A 15000-nucleotide genomic window follows, 5' to 3' on the forward strand; every position below is an offset into this window, starting at 1 on the left:
ACTACTCTTCGTAGTAGCCATGATTCCCATGACAAAAGTACTACAGAAGATGGATGTCGGGTACCAACTCAAGAAAAGAGGCAAACAGAATCAACCATTTGATGTCATGGACGACATCAAGCTGTATGGTAAGATCATCAAGGAAATAGATACCCTAATCCAGACTGTAAGGATTGTATCTGGGGACATCAGGATGGAGTTTGGAATAGAAAAATGTGCCTTAGTCAACATACAAAAAGGCAAAGTAACGAGAACTGAAGGGATAAAGCTACCAGATGGGAGCAACATCAAACACATAGATGAGACAGGATACAAATACCTGGGAATAATGGAAGGAGGGGATATAAAACACCAAGAGATGAAGGACACGATCAGGAAAGAATATATGCAGAGACTCAAGGCGATACTCAAGTCAAAACTCAACGCCAGAAGTATGATAAAAGCCATAAACACATGGGCAGTGCCAGTAATCAGATACAGCGCTGGAATAGTGGAATGGACGAAGGCAGAACTCTGCAGCATAGATCAGAAAACCAGGAAACATATGACAATACACAAAGCACTACACCCAAGAGCAAATACGGACAGACTATACATAACACGAAAGGAAGGAGGGAGGACTACTAGTATAGAGGACTGCGTCAACATCGAGAAAAGAGCACTGGGGCAATATCTGAAAACCAGTGAAGACGAGTGGCTAAAGAGTGCATGGGAAGAAGGACTAATAAAAGTAGACAAAGACCCAGAAATATACAGAGACAGGAGAATGACAAACAGAACAGAGGACTGACACAACAAACCAATGCACGGACAATACATGAGACAGACTAAAGAACTAGCCAGCGATGACACATGGCAATGGCTACAGAGGGGAGAGCTAAAGAAGGAAACTGAAGGAATGATAACAGCAGCACAAGATCAGGCCCTAAGAACCAGATATGTTCAAAGAACGATAGACGGAAATAATATCTCTCCCATATGTAGGAAGTGCAATACGAAAAATGAAATCATAAACCACATAGCAAGCGAATGCCTTGCGCTTGCACAGAACCAGTACAAAAAGAGGCATGATTCAGTGGCAAAAGCCCTCCACTGGAGCCTGTGCAAGAAACATCAGCTACCTTGCAGTAATAAGTGGTACGAGCACCAACCTGAGGGAGTGATAGAAAACGATCACGCAAAGATCCTCTGGGACTATGGTATCAGGATGGATAGGGTGATACGTGCAAACAGACCAGACGTGACGTTGATTGACAAAGTCAAGAAGAAAGTATCACTCATTGATGTCGCAATACCATGGGACACCAGAGTTGAAGAGAAAGAGAGGGAAAAAATGGATAAGTATCAAGATCTGAAAATAGAAATAAGAAGGATATGGGATATGCCATAATCATAGGAGCACTGGGCACGATCCCAAGATCCCTGAAAAGGAATCTAGAAAAACTAGAGGCTGAAGTAGCTCCAGGACTCATGCAGAAGAGTGTGATCCTAGAAACGGCACACATAGTAAGAAAAGTGATGGACTCCTAAGGAGGCAGGATGCAACCCGGAACCCCACACTATGAATACCACACAGTTGAATTGGAGGACTGTGATAGAGCAAAAAAAAAAAATAAATAAAAAAATAAAAATAATAATAATAATAATAATAATAATAATAATAATAATAATAATAATAATAATAATTAATTAATAATCAATAAAATAATAATAATAATAATACTGTTGAATAAATTGGCAGAATTCAGCAAATTAATCTTATATATTATCTTTTCTATTTTTCTTATTACTCACTTTTCTGGCTCAGCGATACTTTGCAATAATTGTCCAATATTCATATTAGGGATAATGCTAAAAGTGGTATTTTATTCAGAACAGGCTTTATTAATCAAAGACTGGTATTATCAGTATACTGGTATTATCAGAATACTGGTATATGGGAAGGCGTTCCTCTGGTTCAGATCAAGCAGGGGTCGGCGTCGGTGTTGGTATCATTCCGTAAGAGAGGTCAATGTCAGGCCGGGGTCGTCTCTGGTATTCAGGTGGTATTACTGCTGGTATAGCTCTGGCTTATCGCGACGTTTCAACCTTCTCGTAGGTCATCTTCTTGGCTGGTTAGCAGTAGAAGTGAAGGGATGGACAGGGAACTGGGGAATAGGGGAGAAGGAAGAGTACCTCTGGATACAATCCAGTTTAAGCCTAACGGCGGATACTCGGGATGGGAAAGGTGGAAGGAAAAAAGGGAGGGAAAGTGAAGTATAGTAGAAGAGAAAAAAGTGAGGGGCAGATCCTCTTGCGAAGTTAGATTACTGGTTTAGCCACCATGCAAGGACAAGAGAGAAAAGAAAGCCTCGGAATACAGTTCATTTGGTTCATCGCCTGATAACTGGAATTGATTTTATATGTTAGTAGGATTGAGATGTACTAGCACATCTTATGTTTTTAATTATTGTTAATTATTGATTTATATTATTTTTTTTTATTTAGTCAGTATTTATATACCTTGGTCTGGGGGGGGGGTCACAATTGATCTTTGGCTCAAGTCTACTCCACCAGTAGTGATCTCAGACTTGGTTGATGGTGAGATCTCTAGTGGTTGTGAATAAATTATCGTCTTCTAAACTTAATTTGTCCCAAGTTTTCTGCCCAAGTCTATGGAACCTGACATTCAGAGGCTCCAATTTGGAGTGATTATGCAACTCCCTTATTGTGTTGAAGTATGGGGGACTTTCCCTATATGCTTGCCTCAGAGCTTTATTCTGAACTGCTTGCATTTTACTAAGTGCTGTTTTACTCAGTGCACCAAATATGATGGCTGGGTATTCTAGCTGTGTCCTGGCTAGTGATTTATATAGTTTAAGTTGAGTTTTTGTTGACAGTCCTTTGAACATTTTTAATATACTGACAGTTTTCCTCGCGGTAGCTATTCTCGCCTGAACATGGGGAAGAATGCCTGATTTTTTAAGTTTGCACCCAAGAATTGTGGCTTGTTGGTTATATGGAATTCTCTGTTGTTGATTATAATATCCATGGGATGTCGAGCAGAAATTGAAAGGAGCTGGAATTTATTCATATTTGTTGTTATCTTCCACTTCTTTTCGTAGTTATTGATTTTCTGTATTTCTCTAACAGTCTTTCTTTGTAGCATACATTTGGCTTTGGTAGGATATGTTATGACTTGGGTATGATCATTTGCAAATATAATTTGATGGCAACTTTGCGATGGAGGAGGGGTATCTTTAATGTAAAAGTTATAGAGTGATGGGGAGAGAATGCTACCTTGAGGAACCCCTGACTGTAACTGGAACTCTGGTCCTATGAAGTCTTTAATTTTAATCCTTGCCCCACGGTTGTCTAGAAAGTTACATAGCAGTCTGGTTGCTAAATCTGGCAATTGCGCCTCCAAAAGTTTGTATTTTAAACCTTCATGCCAGACTTTGTCGAAGGCCCGACTGACATCCCTTGAAATAAGGTTGCAGCCGCATCCTAAACTTTTCTTGACTGCTATGAACTCATATAGTCTAGTTAATGCAAGCTGAGTTCCTTTACCTTGTGTAAACCCTATTGGTTATTGTTAGTAGTTAGCAGATTGTCTTCGAGGAACTCATTAAACCTTATTTGAACGATTTTTTCAAGGATCTTACCAGGTATCTCTAGAAGGGAAATTGGTCTATAGTTAGAAACAGTAGTTAGATCTTTACCCTTTTCCCCCACAAAGGGAAGTAATGCTTTCTTAAAAAAGTCTGGCCAGTAGCCCATACTTATAGTTTCGTTGAAAATGACTCTTAGAAAGTCCAGCAAGGAGATGGGAAGGTGCTTGAGGATAATTTTGTTTACTCTAGAATGGCCAGGTGCTTTGTTTTTAAAATTATTGATTATTTTGATGATATCTTGCAGTTGGATTGGTTTAATAAACTGGTCTTCAACATCTAATCTATCGAGCTCTACTGTGTCGTATGGTATTATTTGGTTGTCATGTTCATGAAGTGCTTCAATCACTCGTTGTTCATATTGCAGGTCAAACCTTAAATTCTCCCATGGGTTTATTCTGAAGATATTAGACCAGAATTCTCTGAAAATTGGTTCCTGGTCTTGGGGGGAAAAGATTTTCCTGTTGCTATGGAGTATGTAGGGTGTAGGTTCAGAATCTGATCCTAGAAGCCTTCTGATAATTTTCCAGAACTTTCCTGGGTCTCTATAGATTCCTTCAATTTTATTTAGTAGTGTCTCCCAAGTCGATTTTATGAGTTCATTTGCTTCTATTTTAATTCGTTCTTTGATATTTTGTAAGTGTTCTAATAACTGATGTGTTGGGCAATGATTATTAATTAAAGCTAGGGCTTGTTTATAGTAATATTGTAATTGCTTAAGATTATCTGCTTCTTTAGAAAATGGTAAGATCCTGAAAGTTTTGAGGGGGATACAAAGTTCTGTGGCTTCTTTGATCATCCTGTACCAAAAAGTTATTTTATCATCGATGTAGGATTTATCCTTTCTGATGTTATCAGGTTCAACATAGTTGGAGAGAGAGTCATCGAGAGTATCCTTGAAACGGTCCCAGTTGGCATTGGTCAAATCGAGTGTTGGGCTGGTGGCTACCATAATAGGTCTCACAGTAAGTGTTAATAATATAGGTATGTGGTCTGATGTAGTTAAAGGACCCCGAGTGATTGAATAATTAAAAATGTGGTATCTGTTAGACAGAAGGATGTCAGGTTTGCCCTTGGATCTTCTGCTGAAGTATGTTTGAAAATCTGGTCCTAGAAAGTAAACTAGATTCCTGTTCATAAGACCTTGAATTAAGGTGCCTCTAGGATTTGTGCTATTGTGGCCCAGGGCCGGGTGAGTTGCATTTAGGTCAGCTAATAGATAGACAGGGATATTGCGTCTCATTAAGGACAAGATATCTTGCTGAGGAAATACTGGGTTCCTGGGAGGTAAATAAGTAGTTGCTATGATTACTGGTCCCCAGACTGTCTGTAGTTCTACTGCTATTGCCGTCCAGGCATTTTGATCGTTAGTGGTGTTGCATTGAAAAACGTTGTAGTTCCAGATCTTGATGCGAGTGGAGTTGGGTATCTTCGTGGAGTTTAGAAGTATAAGATGTTGGGAGAAAGAGGAATAAATGTTACTTAGTCCCTTACTACGAAGGAATGTCCACTTTAAGACGTTATGTTGAATGACTGTGAGAGTGTCCATTATGGTGTTTTTCCTTTTGTTAAGTCAAAGAAGCCTGAGTTCAGTTTTTGGAATTTGTCGTGGTTTATCCTCGTGATCCTGCTACTGTATTTGTCAAGTTCTATTGTTCCCTCAGTAATGTATTGTTTGACTGTGTTATTGTCTAACTTCTCTGTGAAGATGTGCTTCATCGTTTTATAGTCAAAAATCCTCCTCTCGAGGGTGTTGTGGGTTGGGTTTTTGGGGTTTGCCGTGTTATTGGAAATGTATAGTCTAAGTCCAATTTTGGGGTTCTTGGTTTGATTGATGGAAGGGAAGCTTGGAAGAGCCAAAGCTCCTTGTATTTCAGGGTCTGTATTGTTATAGGTTGAGGTTGATGCTTGTGATTGTTGAGGTGGCTGTTTTTTGCAGGGTGTGAAGGCATTTCAACTTCAGAGTCTGAATCACTTAGTATTCTTTTCCTTTTGGCTTCTTCAGTTTCCATGTCGTCATCAATTGTCAGGGCTGATTAGGGTTGGTGTTATTTTGATTGTCTGACTTTAACAATGTTGATACTTTCTTGGCTAGCTTGATAGCCTCTGTAGGAATTTTAACCAACGGTAGTCCATTAGCTTTGTAGAAGGCATCCATCATTGTTTGGAAAGTGCCTGGTTCGACTGTTTCACTCAAATTTGCCGTGATTATTGCTGTGCTAATTACAGTGAGCTGATGGAGTGAGATGTTGTTGTTGGGTGTAATAGAACTATTCGGAGCATTTGAGGCTGTGGCTTGAGCAAAGGTCTTGTTTGGTGTAATCTGGCATTGTTGGTTCCTGATCGTTTTAGCCTGGTCCTTAGTCAGTTTTCCTGATTGGACATCTTGCTGCCATGGTTGGGTGATCTCCATTACAAGTGATGCACTTTTGATTTTCTTGGTTGGTGCAATCCGTCCAATAGTGTTCTTCAGAGGTATGAGAATAAGTAGATCTAAGACAGAATATATGTGTACCACCACTGAGGGGGATGATAGAGAAAGTATTCAATTTGGTGGAGACCAAATAAGGAGAGTTGATAAGTTTAAGCATTTGGGAGCTTTTGTTAACGCTGGAGGAAGTATGGAAGAAGAAGTAAAACATCGGGTACAGGCAGGCTGGAACAACTGGAGAGCGGCCTCTGGAGTTCTTTGTGACAAAAGAGTGCCGCTTAGGTTAAAAGGAAAATTTCACAATACGGTGGTAAGAACAGCAATGCCTTATGGTACGGAAACAGCAAGCATGAGAAAAACAGAGCAGAAGAAGATGGATGTGGCAGAAATGAGAATGCTTAGGTGGATGTCTGGGGTGACAAGAGAGGATAGGATCAGAAATGACTACATAAGGGGGTCGACTAAGGTGGTGGAAGTATCAAAGAAAGTACAGGAGGGGAGGCTGAGATGGTATGTACACCTGTTGAGGAGAGATGAGGACCACGCTGGGAGACATACTATGGGGGTGGAGGTGCAAGGAAGAAGAAGAAGAGGGAGACCAAGAAAGAGATGGAAGGACTGTGTGAGAGGAGACTTACATGAGAAGGGAATTGATGAGGCAGAAGCGCAGGATAGAAATAGATGGAAACGGCTCATCCGAAACGGCGACCCCATATAAAAATGGGAACAAGCTGGGAAGAAGAGTGTTCTTCAGAGGCACACATTGAGCAGATTTTATAAGTACTTGGCTTGGGGCAGTTCTTTTTTGTATGCTCATAATTGTAACATCTCATACACTGGGGTGGAACAGCATAAATCTCCTAACTTAGGAATCTAGGTGGGAAGGATTGGCCAGAGATGAAAAGTCCTTTAATGAGACAGTCTCTCACCATTTGGGTAGATTCAAGTTTCACCTTAAATGTGGTTTTGGTGTTAGGAAACTTGATGATTGCTGTAACCTTCACCCCATTCCGTTGCTCAATTTCATACTTAAGCTCTTCGTCAGATTGATTGTATGCTAAACTGTCAGCCTGGGTTACGACCAATGTACGCGAAGCATTCAGATGAGCGGGGGTCCAGAACTTCAAATTTATTATTATGTAGTGCAAGTTTGGTGTCAGGATGAATTATTTTTTCTATTGTTGCTTCATCTGCTATAGCTGAGTAGTAGTTATTAGCCTTAGTAAGTTTGTGGATAAAGCATAATTTATCCTGTAGAATATTCCAGATTGCCAGGCGACGTGATTCTTCATCAAGTCCCTGGCTAGTGTCCTTAATCTTAACTTTATCCATTATGTTATGGTAGAGCAGAGATTATTACCCTCTGAAAGAAAAAAGATTAATTCCCTCTGTAAGAAAGATGCTAAATTAAATCAAGGGGATTTGCACAACCTTTTTGGTAATTATGTAAATTTCAAAATTTTGAGAAAATTATGATACAGCAACGTGGGATGATTTTTGAAAGGGGAGGGGGGAGGTATAGAAATATTAACTTTTTAAGAAGACTTCAAAAAAAAAGTGAAGAATTTATATTATTAAGGGCGGTAGAACCAAAAAACCGTTTTTATTAGAAATTAGAATAACAGTAGTTAACAGTCACTTTATGGAAGGCAGTGACTAATACCTAATTTCCTAACTCCTATGCAGGCACTACTGAAGAAGTATGAGCCTGGACGATGCAGAACTCCCCATGCCCCTAGAGAGTTTTAAGACCACAACGGCTACTCCAGGGGCAAAGGGCTACTGATGGTGTTAGTTGGAAGAAGTTGAGAATGAGGTCTGGAGAGATACAGGGGAGAGTAGAAATGTGGGCAAAGCCCTAGGTGGGGGTATGGGAATAAGGATAAGGATGGGGGGGATCCTGTCCTTGAAAGGCTATCTCTGAACAACTACTGCTGAAGGGAGAGGTCCTGTCAGTCTTCAGGTAGGAGCTACCAATGAGGGTTATTAGTTGGAGCTTCAAGAGGCGAGAACCTTCCTGGCCGGTGGCTGGCAGTCGAATGCTCGATAGTGAAGGGATGGTGTCTGCATGCCGGTATTTATAGCGGCTCGAATCCTAGAGCTGCGTTCTCATTGGTCGAGTCAGTCTGGGGCGAAGTCTGGGATCTTTCGTCGATGGTTGCAGGGATGCAGCCGTGCGAGCACTAGAATAGTGCATCGGGGAATGAATGTAAGGTGTCCTACCTGAGGTAGGAATCCTATCATCCTGCTGGTGCTCCTGGATATTTGGGTGGTCGTTTGCTGCTGATCTACGGGCGGCGGTAAGGAGGAGAAATGTTTCTTGGATAATGTTCAAGTTAGGTTTCTCCTTTCCTGTATGGAGGGCTTCCAGGATTCGTAAACGTCGGGGATCGGTGGTTTGGTCAATTATTTCAATATTAGGTACAATAGCGCTCCTTTTTAATCTTACGTTATAGGCAGTCCTGGTGTGATTATAAATGGCTCCCTCTTGGGCGTGGCAGGAGATTCTCTTGGAGAATCGCATGGTGGTCATGCCGATGCATTTGCCGAGGCATCCTCGGACGGGGCACGTGTATCGGTAGACCACTCTCGTCTTCTTCAAGGGATCCTGCAGGGGGGCCGCTGGGTTGTTCCTCATCACCATGCTGCTTGTCTTCTTCGTTTTATAATATATCATTAAGTTAATGGTCTTGTCCTGATTGGTGGGGGTGACGTTTCTCTCTATGATGGTCTTGAGGGCTTGCTCGTCCTCCTTATACCTTCGGTGAAAGTGCCCTTTGTAAAAAAAAAAAAGCTTGATGGGCTTTGGGATGTCGGGGGGTGGGGGGGCGGGGTCCTGGAGGTACCAATCTTCAACTTGCTTTGCTATCACACGGCGCGATTAGTGTGTCTGTTGTCGACGAGGACCTGGGCCATTCATTCAAGTTCACTATGTGTGTCGTTCCAGGAAGAGCAGTGTGAGAGGGCCCTCCTGACGAAGGTGCTGATGGTGGAGTGCTTATACCTCTCAGGGCACTCGCTCTCTCTGTTCATACACATACCCAGGTTCGTCGGCTTTGTGTACACGTTCATGCGGAATCGGGTGTCTTGCTGCTTGACAAGGACGTCGAGGAAAGGGAGGCGGCGGTCTTGGCAGTGTTCTATGGTATAGGAAAGGCGGCTGTGATCATGAAATGCACGTCGCAGCTGCTCTATCTCTACCTGGGAGTCGGTGCTGACGAAGGTGTCATTGATGTAGCGCACATGCATTCTTGGTTTGCCGGAATTCTGGAAGACCCTCTCTTCGACGGTGCACATGTAAACATTGGCGAAGAGGACTCTAAGGGGAGAACCCATCGCCACCCCGTAGATCTGGGTGTACATGCGGCCGCGGTGGTCGGAAAAGGGGGCCTTCTTAGTGGAGATTTCCAGCAGGGCACGGAGGGCATGTTCAGGGATGTTTAAAGGTGGTATATCGGGGTCCCTGTATACCTTGTCCAAGATCATTTGAATGGTCTCATCGACGGGGACGTTGGTAAATAAGGACTCCACATCCATCGAAGCGATACATCCTCCAGTGGGCGTTACTCGTAGGGCTTCCAGGAACTCAGCCGACGACTTCAAGCTGTAGGTGTCTGGGATGTACGGGGTCAGAATGGTGTTAAGCTTCTTGGCCAACAGGTACATAGGGGCAGGGATCTGGCTAATAATTGGGCGGAGGGGGTTCCCTTGCTTATGAGTCCTGACGTTCCCGTAGATGTACCCGAGGTTATGGTCGCCCGTGATAGGTGGTAAATGAAGGGCATTAGAGGCAGGGTTGACTGTCTCTATGATCCGATTTGCCTCACGTTTGATGTCGTTGGCTGGGTTCTTGGTGATCCTGCTGAATTTCATGGTGTCTGCTGGGATTTCTTCAATTTTCCGATGATATTCTTCGGTCTGGATAACGGACACACTAATCGCGCCGTCGATGCTGTGATAGCAAAGCAAGTTGAAGATTGGTACCTCCAGGAACCCCGCCCCAACATCCCAGAGCCCATCAAGCTTTTTTATAAAGGGCACTTTCACTGAAGGTATAAGGAGGACGAGCAAGCCCTCAAGACCATCATAGAGAGAAACGTCACCCCCACCAATCAGGACAAGACCATTAACTCAATAATATATTATAAAACGAAGAAAACATGCAGCCTGGTGATGAGGAACAACCCAACGGCCCCCCTGCGGGATCCCTTGAAGAAGACGAGCGTGATCTACCAATTCTCCAAGAGAATCTCCTGCCACGCCCAAGAGGGAGCCATTTATAATCACACCAGGACTGCCCATAACGTAAGATTAAAAAGGAGCGCTATTGTACCTATCGAAATAATTGACCAAACCACCGATCCCCGACGTTTACGAATCCTGGAAGCCCTCCATACAGGAAAGGAGAAACCTAACTTGAACATTACCCAAGAAACGTTTCTCCTCCCTACCGCCGCCCGAAGATCAGCAGCGAACGACCACCCAAATATCCAGGAGCACCAGCGGGATGATAGGATTCCTACCGCAGGTAGGACACCTTACATTCATTCCCCGATGCACTACTCTAGCTGCATCCCTGCAACCATCGACGAAAGATCCCAGACTTCGCCCCAGACCGACTCGACCAATGAGAACGCAGCTCTAGGATTCGAGCCGCTATAAATACCGGCATGCAGAAACCATCTCTGCAAGTGGTGTTTTGTGTTAAAAAAAATTTTTTCGTGTGAATCAGATGTGTACATGAGGAATACAACTGTGATGAGTATGACTAGTGCCACTAAAATTCCATCAGTGGTAGCTGGTAATGGTATATATATATATATATATATATATATATATTATATATATATATATATATATATATATATATATATATGTATATATATATGATATATATATATATAATTTATTTATATTATATATATATATATATATATATGTATATATATATATATATATATATATATGTATATATATATATATATATATATATATAAGATATATATGTATATATATATATATATATATATAATTATTATATATATATATATATATAAAATCTATACCTGCAAAGGAGAGGCAATCTAACACCTTAACATCATCGACACCACCCGTCACTGAGCCAAAAAAAAAAAAAAAAAAAAAACATCATCACCATCATCATCACCACTTCCAGACCCTTCCACCTCGCCAAGAATCATGCACCGAATGCACCCTCACCAAAGCAAAGTGGTCTGCCCCCTTTCTATTCACTACTAACACTGCTTCTACTTCCTACTTTACTCTATACCTGTCCCCATACCTCCACACCCCATACTTTCAAGCCCCCCACCCCAATAAATCCATCCTTTCCTATCCCCATTAAGTCTAATGTCTATCTCTTCACTTCTACTGCTAACCAGCCAAGAAGATGACCCACGAGAAGGTTGAAACGTCGCGATAAGCCAGAGCTATACCAGCAGTAATACCACCTGAATACCAGAGACGACCCCGGCCTGACATTGACCTCTCTTACGGAATGATACTAACACCGACGACGACCCCTGCTTGATCTGAACCAGTGGGACGCCTTCCCAAATACCAGTATTCTAATAATACAAGTATACTGATAATACCAGTCTTTGATTAATAAAGCCTGTTCTGAATAAAATACCACTTTTAGCATTATCCCTAATATGAATATTGGCCAATTATTGTTAAGTATCGCTGAGCCAGAAAAGCGAGTAATAAGAAAAATAGAAAAGATAATATATAAGATTAATTCGCTGAATTCTGCCATTTTATTCGACAGAATTTGTTTAAAAGAGGGTCTTCTTCTAAAAATATAATAATAATAATAATAATATCAGCAAGTCCTTTAATACACAGGCTTTAATACACAGATGTAATGAAACAGTCGGTGTCTTCAGAGGAAACTTCCAGCCCTAACAAACTCCCTGAATGAATTTATAGAAAGCAGACCATACCTGCACAGGAAGCATCTTTCTACCATAACGGTAATTACACAGATCTCATGAAACATAGTTTGTCTATCCAGAACATCTTCTTCTGTTACGATTTTATTTCACAGAAAGAAAGTTTATGCTTGCACTATAAACTTCCAGTTATCCTTTACATGAATCTGAAGAAACAGAGCAAGCCTGGGTAGAAAGCCTCCTTCCATTGCAATTCAATCCCACAAATCTGATGAAACAAAGCATAACTACACAGGAAGCTTTCGACTACTATTACTCCCTCACATAGCCTCTTCCATTACGATTCAATAATACAAATATGAGGAAACAGTGCATTTCTGTACTATAGGCTTCCAGTCGTTATAATTCCCTTACATGGCTCTGAAGAAATAGCATATATTCATAGCAAGCCAACTTCCACTATGTTACTACACAGATCTCAAGAAACAGCATGCCTGTCCAAGAAGTTTCTTTAAATTATCATACCATTACACTGGATCTAAAGAAATGCAGCATTCATGCATATGGAAAATCCTTCTATTACGTTCCCCTTTCACTGATCTAAATAAAAAGTCCACATGTGCACAAGAAGAAAGTTCCTTTAAATATAAGATTCCAAAATCAACATCAACTAAAGTTATGTGCTTAAAATCGTTTATAAAATTTCCCTTTAAAATGGAAATTTTCCATTCATATTTATCTATTTTTATCTAAGGATTAAAAAACCAACAGTACGGAATGATTTTGATTTTATTACAACTTTATTTTCTGCTCATTCTGAGATGTTACCATCCATAACCACCGTAACGCCTTCCTCCAAATCCTCCAACTCCTCCAAATCCACCAATTCCACCGAATCCTCCATGTCCAATTCCTCTGCTGACAGTAACGACTCTGCTTACCACAGGTCTGCTACGTAGTGGACGAATATTGTTACACTCATGGATAATGCAGAACTTTATAATGTAACATAAGATATTGTAAATTAATTTACCTTTAAATTCACAGGCTAATCATTGCTCCAGCAAATCCTAGAGTGTAGATATAATGAAATATAATGACTTGAACTCAGCAAAATTAGTATTTACTTAAAAAAGACTATTTCATATTAAGAAATTAACAAAGGAATTGAGAGTCGGAGTAAAAAAAAACTTACCGGATTACAGAGACACCACCGAATCCACCACCATGGCCAAATCCACCCCCGATTCCATGACCAATTCCACCGCCAAATCCGGGGCCAATTCCACCACCAAATCCACCTCCTAAACCATGGCCAATTCCACCGCCGAGTCCACCACCAAATCCGCCGCCATAGGAACCACCTGGGTGAGGCAGGGCAGAGGTGGTGTACACCAGAGCCATAACAATGGCTACCACCACCTTCATGTATCCAGAGACAAAATGGGAGATTAATCTTTGGATATAATACTACACGAGAATTGCAAAAATATCTTAACCATAACCAACTAATCCATTCCTTAAGGACAAATATCTATGTACTATTCTTTCAAACAAAATTTGCGGTCAAAACCTCATCGTATATAGAACTTTAAGAAATGATAACTGATGCACAATCACAAGAAGTTAGCTACTTTCTGATAAACTCATCTTTGGCTAATTCCATTAAGCTAATATTGAAGTTGTGTATTGCATAACTGTATGAATTCCAATTTGAAGCCGTTTCATTCTAGCATTAGACTTTGATTTATATATAAAAAAGTACTATTGCAAAATAACCCTACGATTGAGCGAATGGAGTTCATGGCTGAAGGATTGCTTTCTTGAGTGTCTGTGAGAAGGATGAGGCAGTTCTGCCTTCCCTAATTTCTGCTCCGCTATTTATACCCACTGGGCACCTGAAGACCTTCCTGGGCGTTTCCCTGGCAACCTTGGCACACGCGCCGAGTACAGAGCAAAGGCCTTTTCTCACAGTAGTAATTTGTGATTTTTTTAAATACTCAAACGATTTGAAGGAGACGGAAACATGAATAATTCAATGTCATCGCTACTGGTTAACATTAACATTCCAGTTACATACACATACGTACAGACATATCCAATGTATACGTTTGAAATCACGTCTTTTGCAAATAAAATGTAAGTAAAGATAACGTCCTCAAACCCTGCACACATCTTATAAACAAACAGGGACTGATAAAACATCACCTGACTAATAAAGCGAAAAAATATAAGCTATCCATCAGGATGAAATGTGAGAATACAATGAGATTGTAATTCAAGTTCCTTTTCACTGGAAACACAAATGCAAACTCAAAAATGAACGATGGAAGTCAAATCTACCATCCAAACCGACTACGAGGCACCTTCCAAAAAAATTCATTGTTAGGGACTTCTCCTGAAAGCAACACTATGAAAAGGGTAAAAAATATCGTCATATGTTTTAAAAAGAAAACAATGACTTGCCTAATAAAAGGCAAACATGTTTTCCTAAAATTATTCTGTCAGCAAACAAGGCGAGTTTCACGATGAAACCCTAATTATAGCCAGTAAGTAAATCTGTGGCGCTATCTTTTCTCAAAAGCGTACTCTTGATTTTTTCTATCATATGAATTAAGTTATCAACGAGATGGAGGACGGAAGGAAAGGAACTAAACAAAAAAAAGAAGAAGAAAAAAAAAAGAGACGCACACGCACGGAATAAAAAAAAAACCGTTACGCAGAATTAAAATAAAAAAGAAGGACTTTTGCGGGGCATTCCAACGAGATCTGAAGGACGTGAAATCCTCGACAGGTATATAATGTCTGGCGAGGACTCCACATTGCATAATTCTTCTTCGGAGCTTCGAGAAACTATTCCTTCAATCATGAACTTCCTTCGCTCAGTTGTAAGTTAATGCTTACGTTGTTCTTGATGATGACTTATATGGTTTAAACATACGTTAACGTGTCAAGTTGACTACTACTTTATTTTCTTGATAACTTATTTTGGATATACCTTTAT

General features: G+C 40.8%; 3 protein-coding genes across 3 annotated transcripts in view; 1 reads left to right on the plus strand and 2 right to left on the minus strand.

The window, feature by feature from the left end:
• Positions 1 to 8997: 8997 nt before the first annotated feature.
• Positions 8998 to 9954, minus strand: LOC135218865 (uncharacterized). The gene has a single exon (XM_064255312.1). The coding sequence runs from the start codon at positions 9952 to 9954 to the stop codon at positions 8998 to 9000; it is 957 nt and encodes a 318-aa protein (XP_064111382.1).
• Positions 9955 to 12767: 2813 nt separating this feature from the next.
• Positions 12768 to 13928, minus strand: LOC135220239 (uncharacterized). The gene is made up of 3 exons (XM_064257508.1): positions 13781 to 13928; positions 13192 to 13418; positions 12768 to 12947 (listed from the first exon to the last, which is right to left on the minus strand). Exons 1-3 carry the CDS (start codon positions 13799 to 13801, stop codon positions 12821 to 12823), a joined length of 375 nt encoding a protein of 124 aa, XP_064113578.1. The 5' UTR covers positions 13802 to 13928; the 3' UTR covers positions 12768 to 12820.
• An 848-nt stretch (positions 13929 to 14776) lies between these two features.
• Positions 14777 to 15000, plus strand: part of LOC135220240 (uncharacterized) — a 1252-nt gene continuing 1028 nt past the window's right edge. The window contains exon 1 of the mRNA XM_064257509.1: positions 14777 to 14884. Within this exon, the coding sequence (XP_064113579.1) occupies positions 14798 to 14884 (87 nt within the window). The 5' untranslated portion in view covers positions 14777 to 14797. The remainder of the gene's footprint in view (positions 14885 to 15000) is intronic.

The sequence above is a fragment of the Macrobrachium nipponense genome, chromosome 1 (assembly GCF_015104395.2).
Source record: "Macrobrachium nipponense isolate FS-2020 chromosome 1, ASM1510439v2, whole genome shotgun sequence".
Classification (NCBI taxonomy): domain Eukaryota; kingdom Metazoa; phylum Arthropoda; class Malacostraca; order Decapoda; family Palaemonidae; genus Macrobrachium; species Macrobrachium nipponense.

Excerpts from the sequence above, each read along its gene's own strand:
- LOC135218865 (XM_064255312.1), bottom strand. The coding sequence starts at position 9,954 with ATGAAATTCAGCAGGATCACCAAGAACCCAGCCAACGACATCAAACGT.
- LOC135220239 (XM_064257508.1), bottom strand. The coding sequence starts at position 13,801 with ATGAACTCCATTCGCTCAATC. Across the intron at positions 13,419-13,780 it reads TGAACTCCATTCGCTCAATC|GTGGTGGTAGCCATTGTTAT; the intron begins GTAGGGTTATTT and ends GGATACATGAAG. Across the intron at positions 12,948-13,191 it reads GGTGGTGTCTCTGTAATCCG|CAGACCTGTGGTAAGCAGAG; the intron begins GTAAGTTTTTTT and ends TCCACTACGTAG.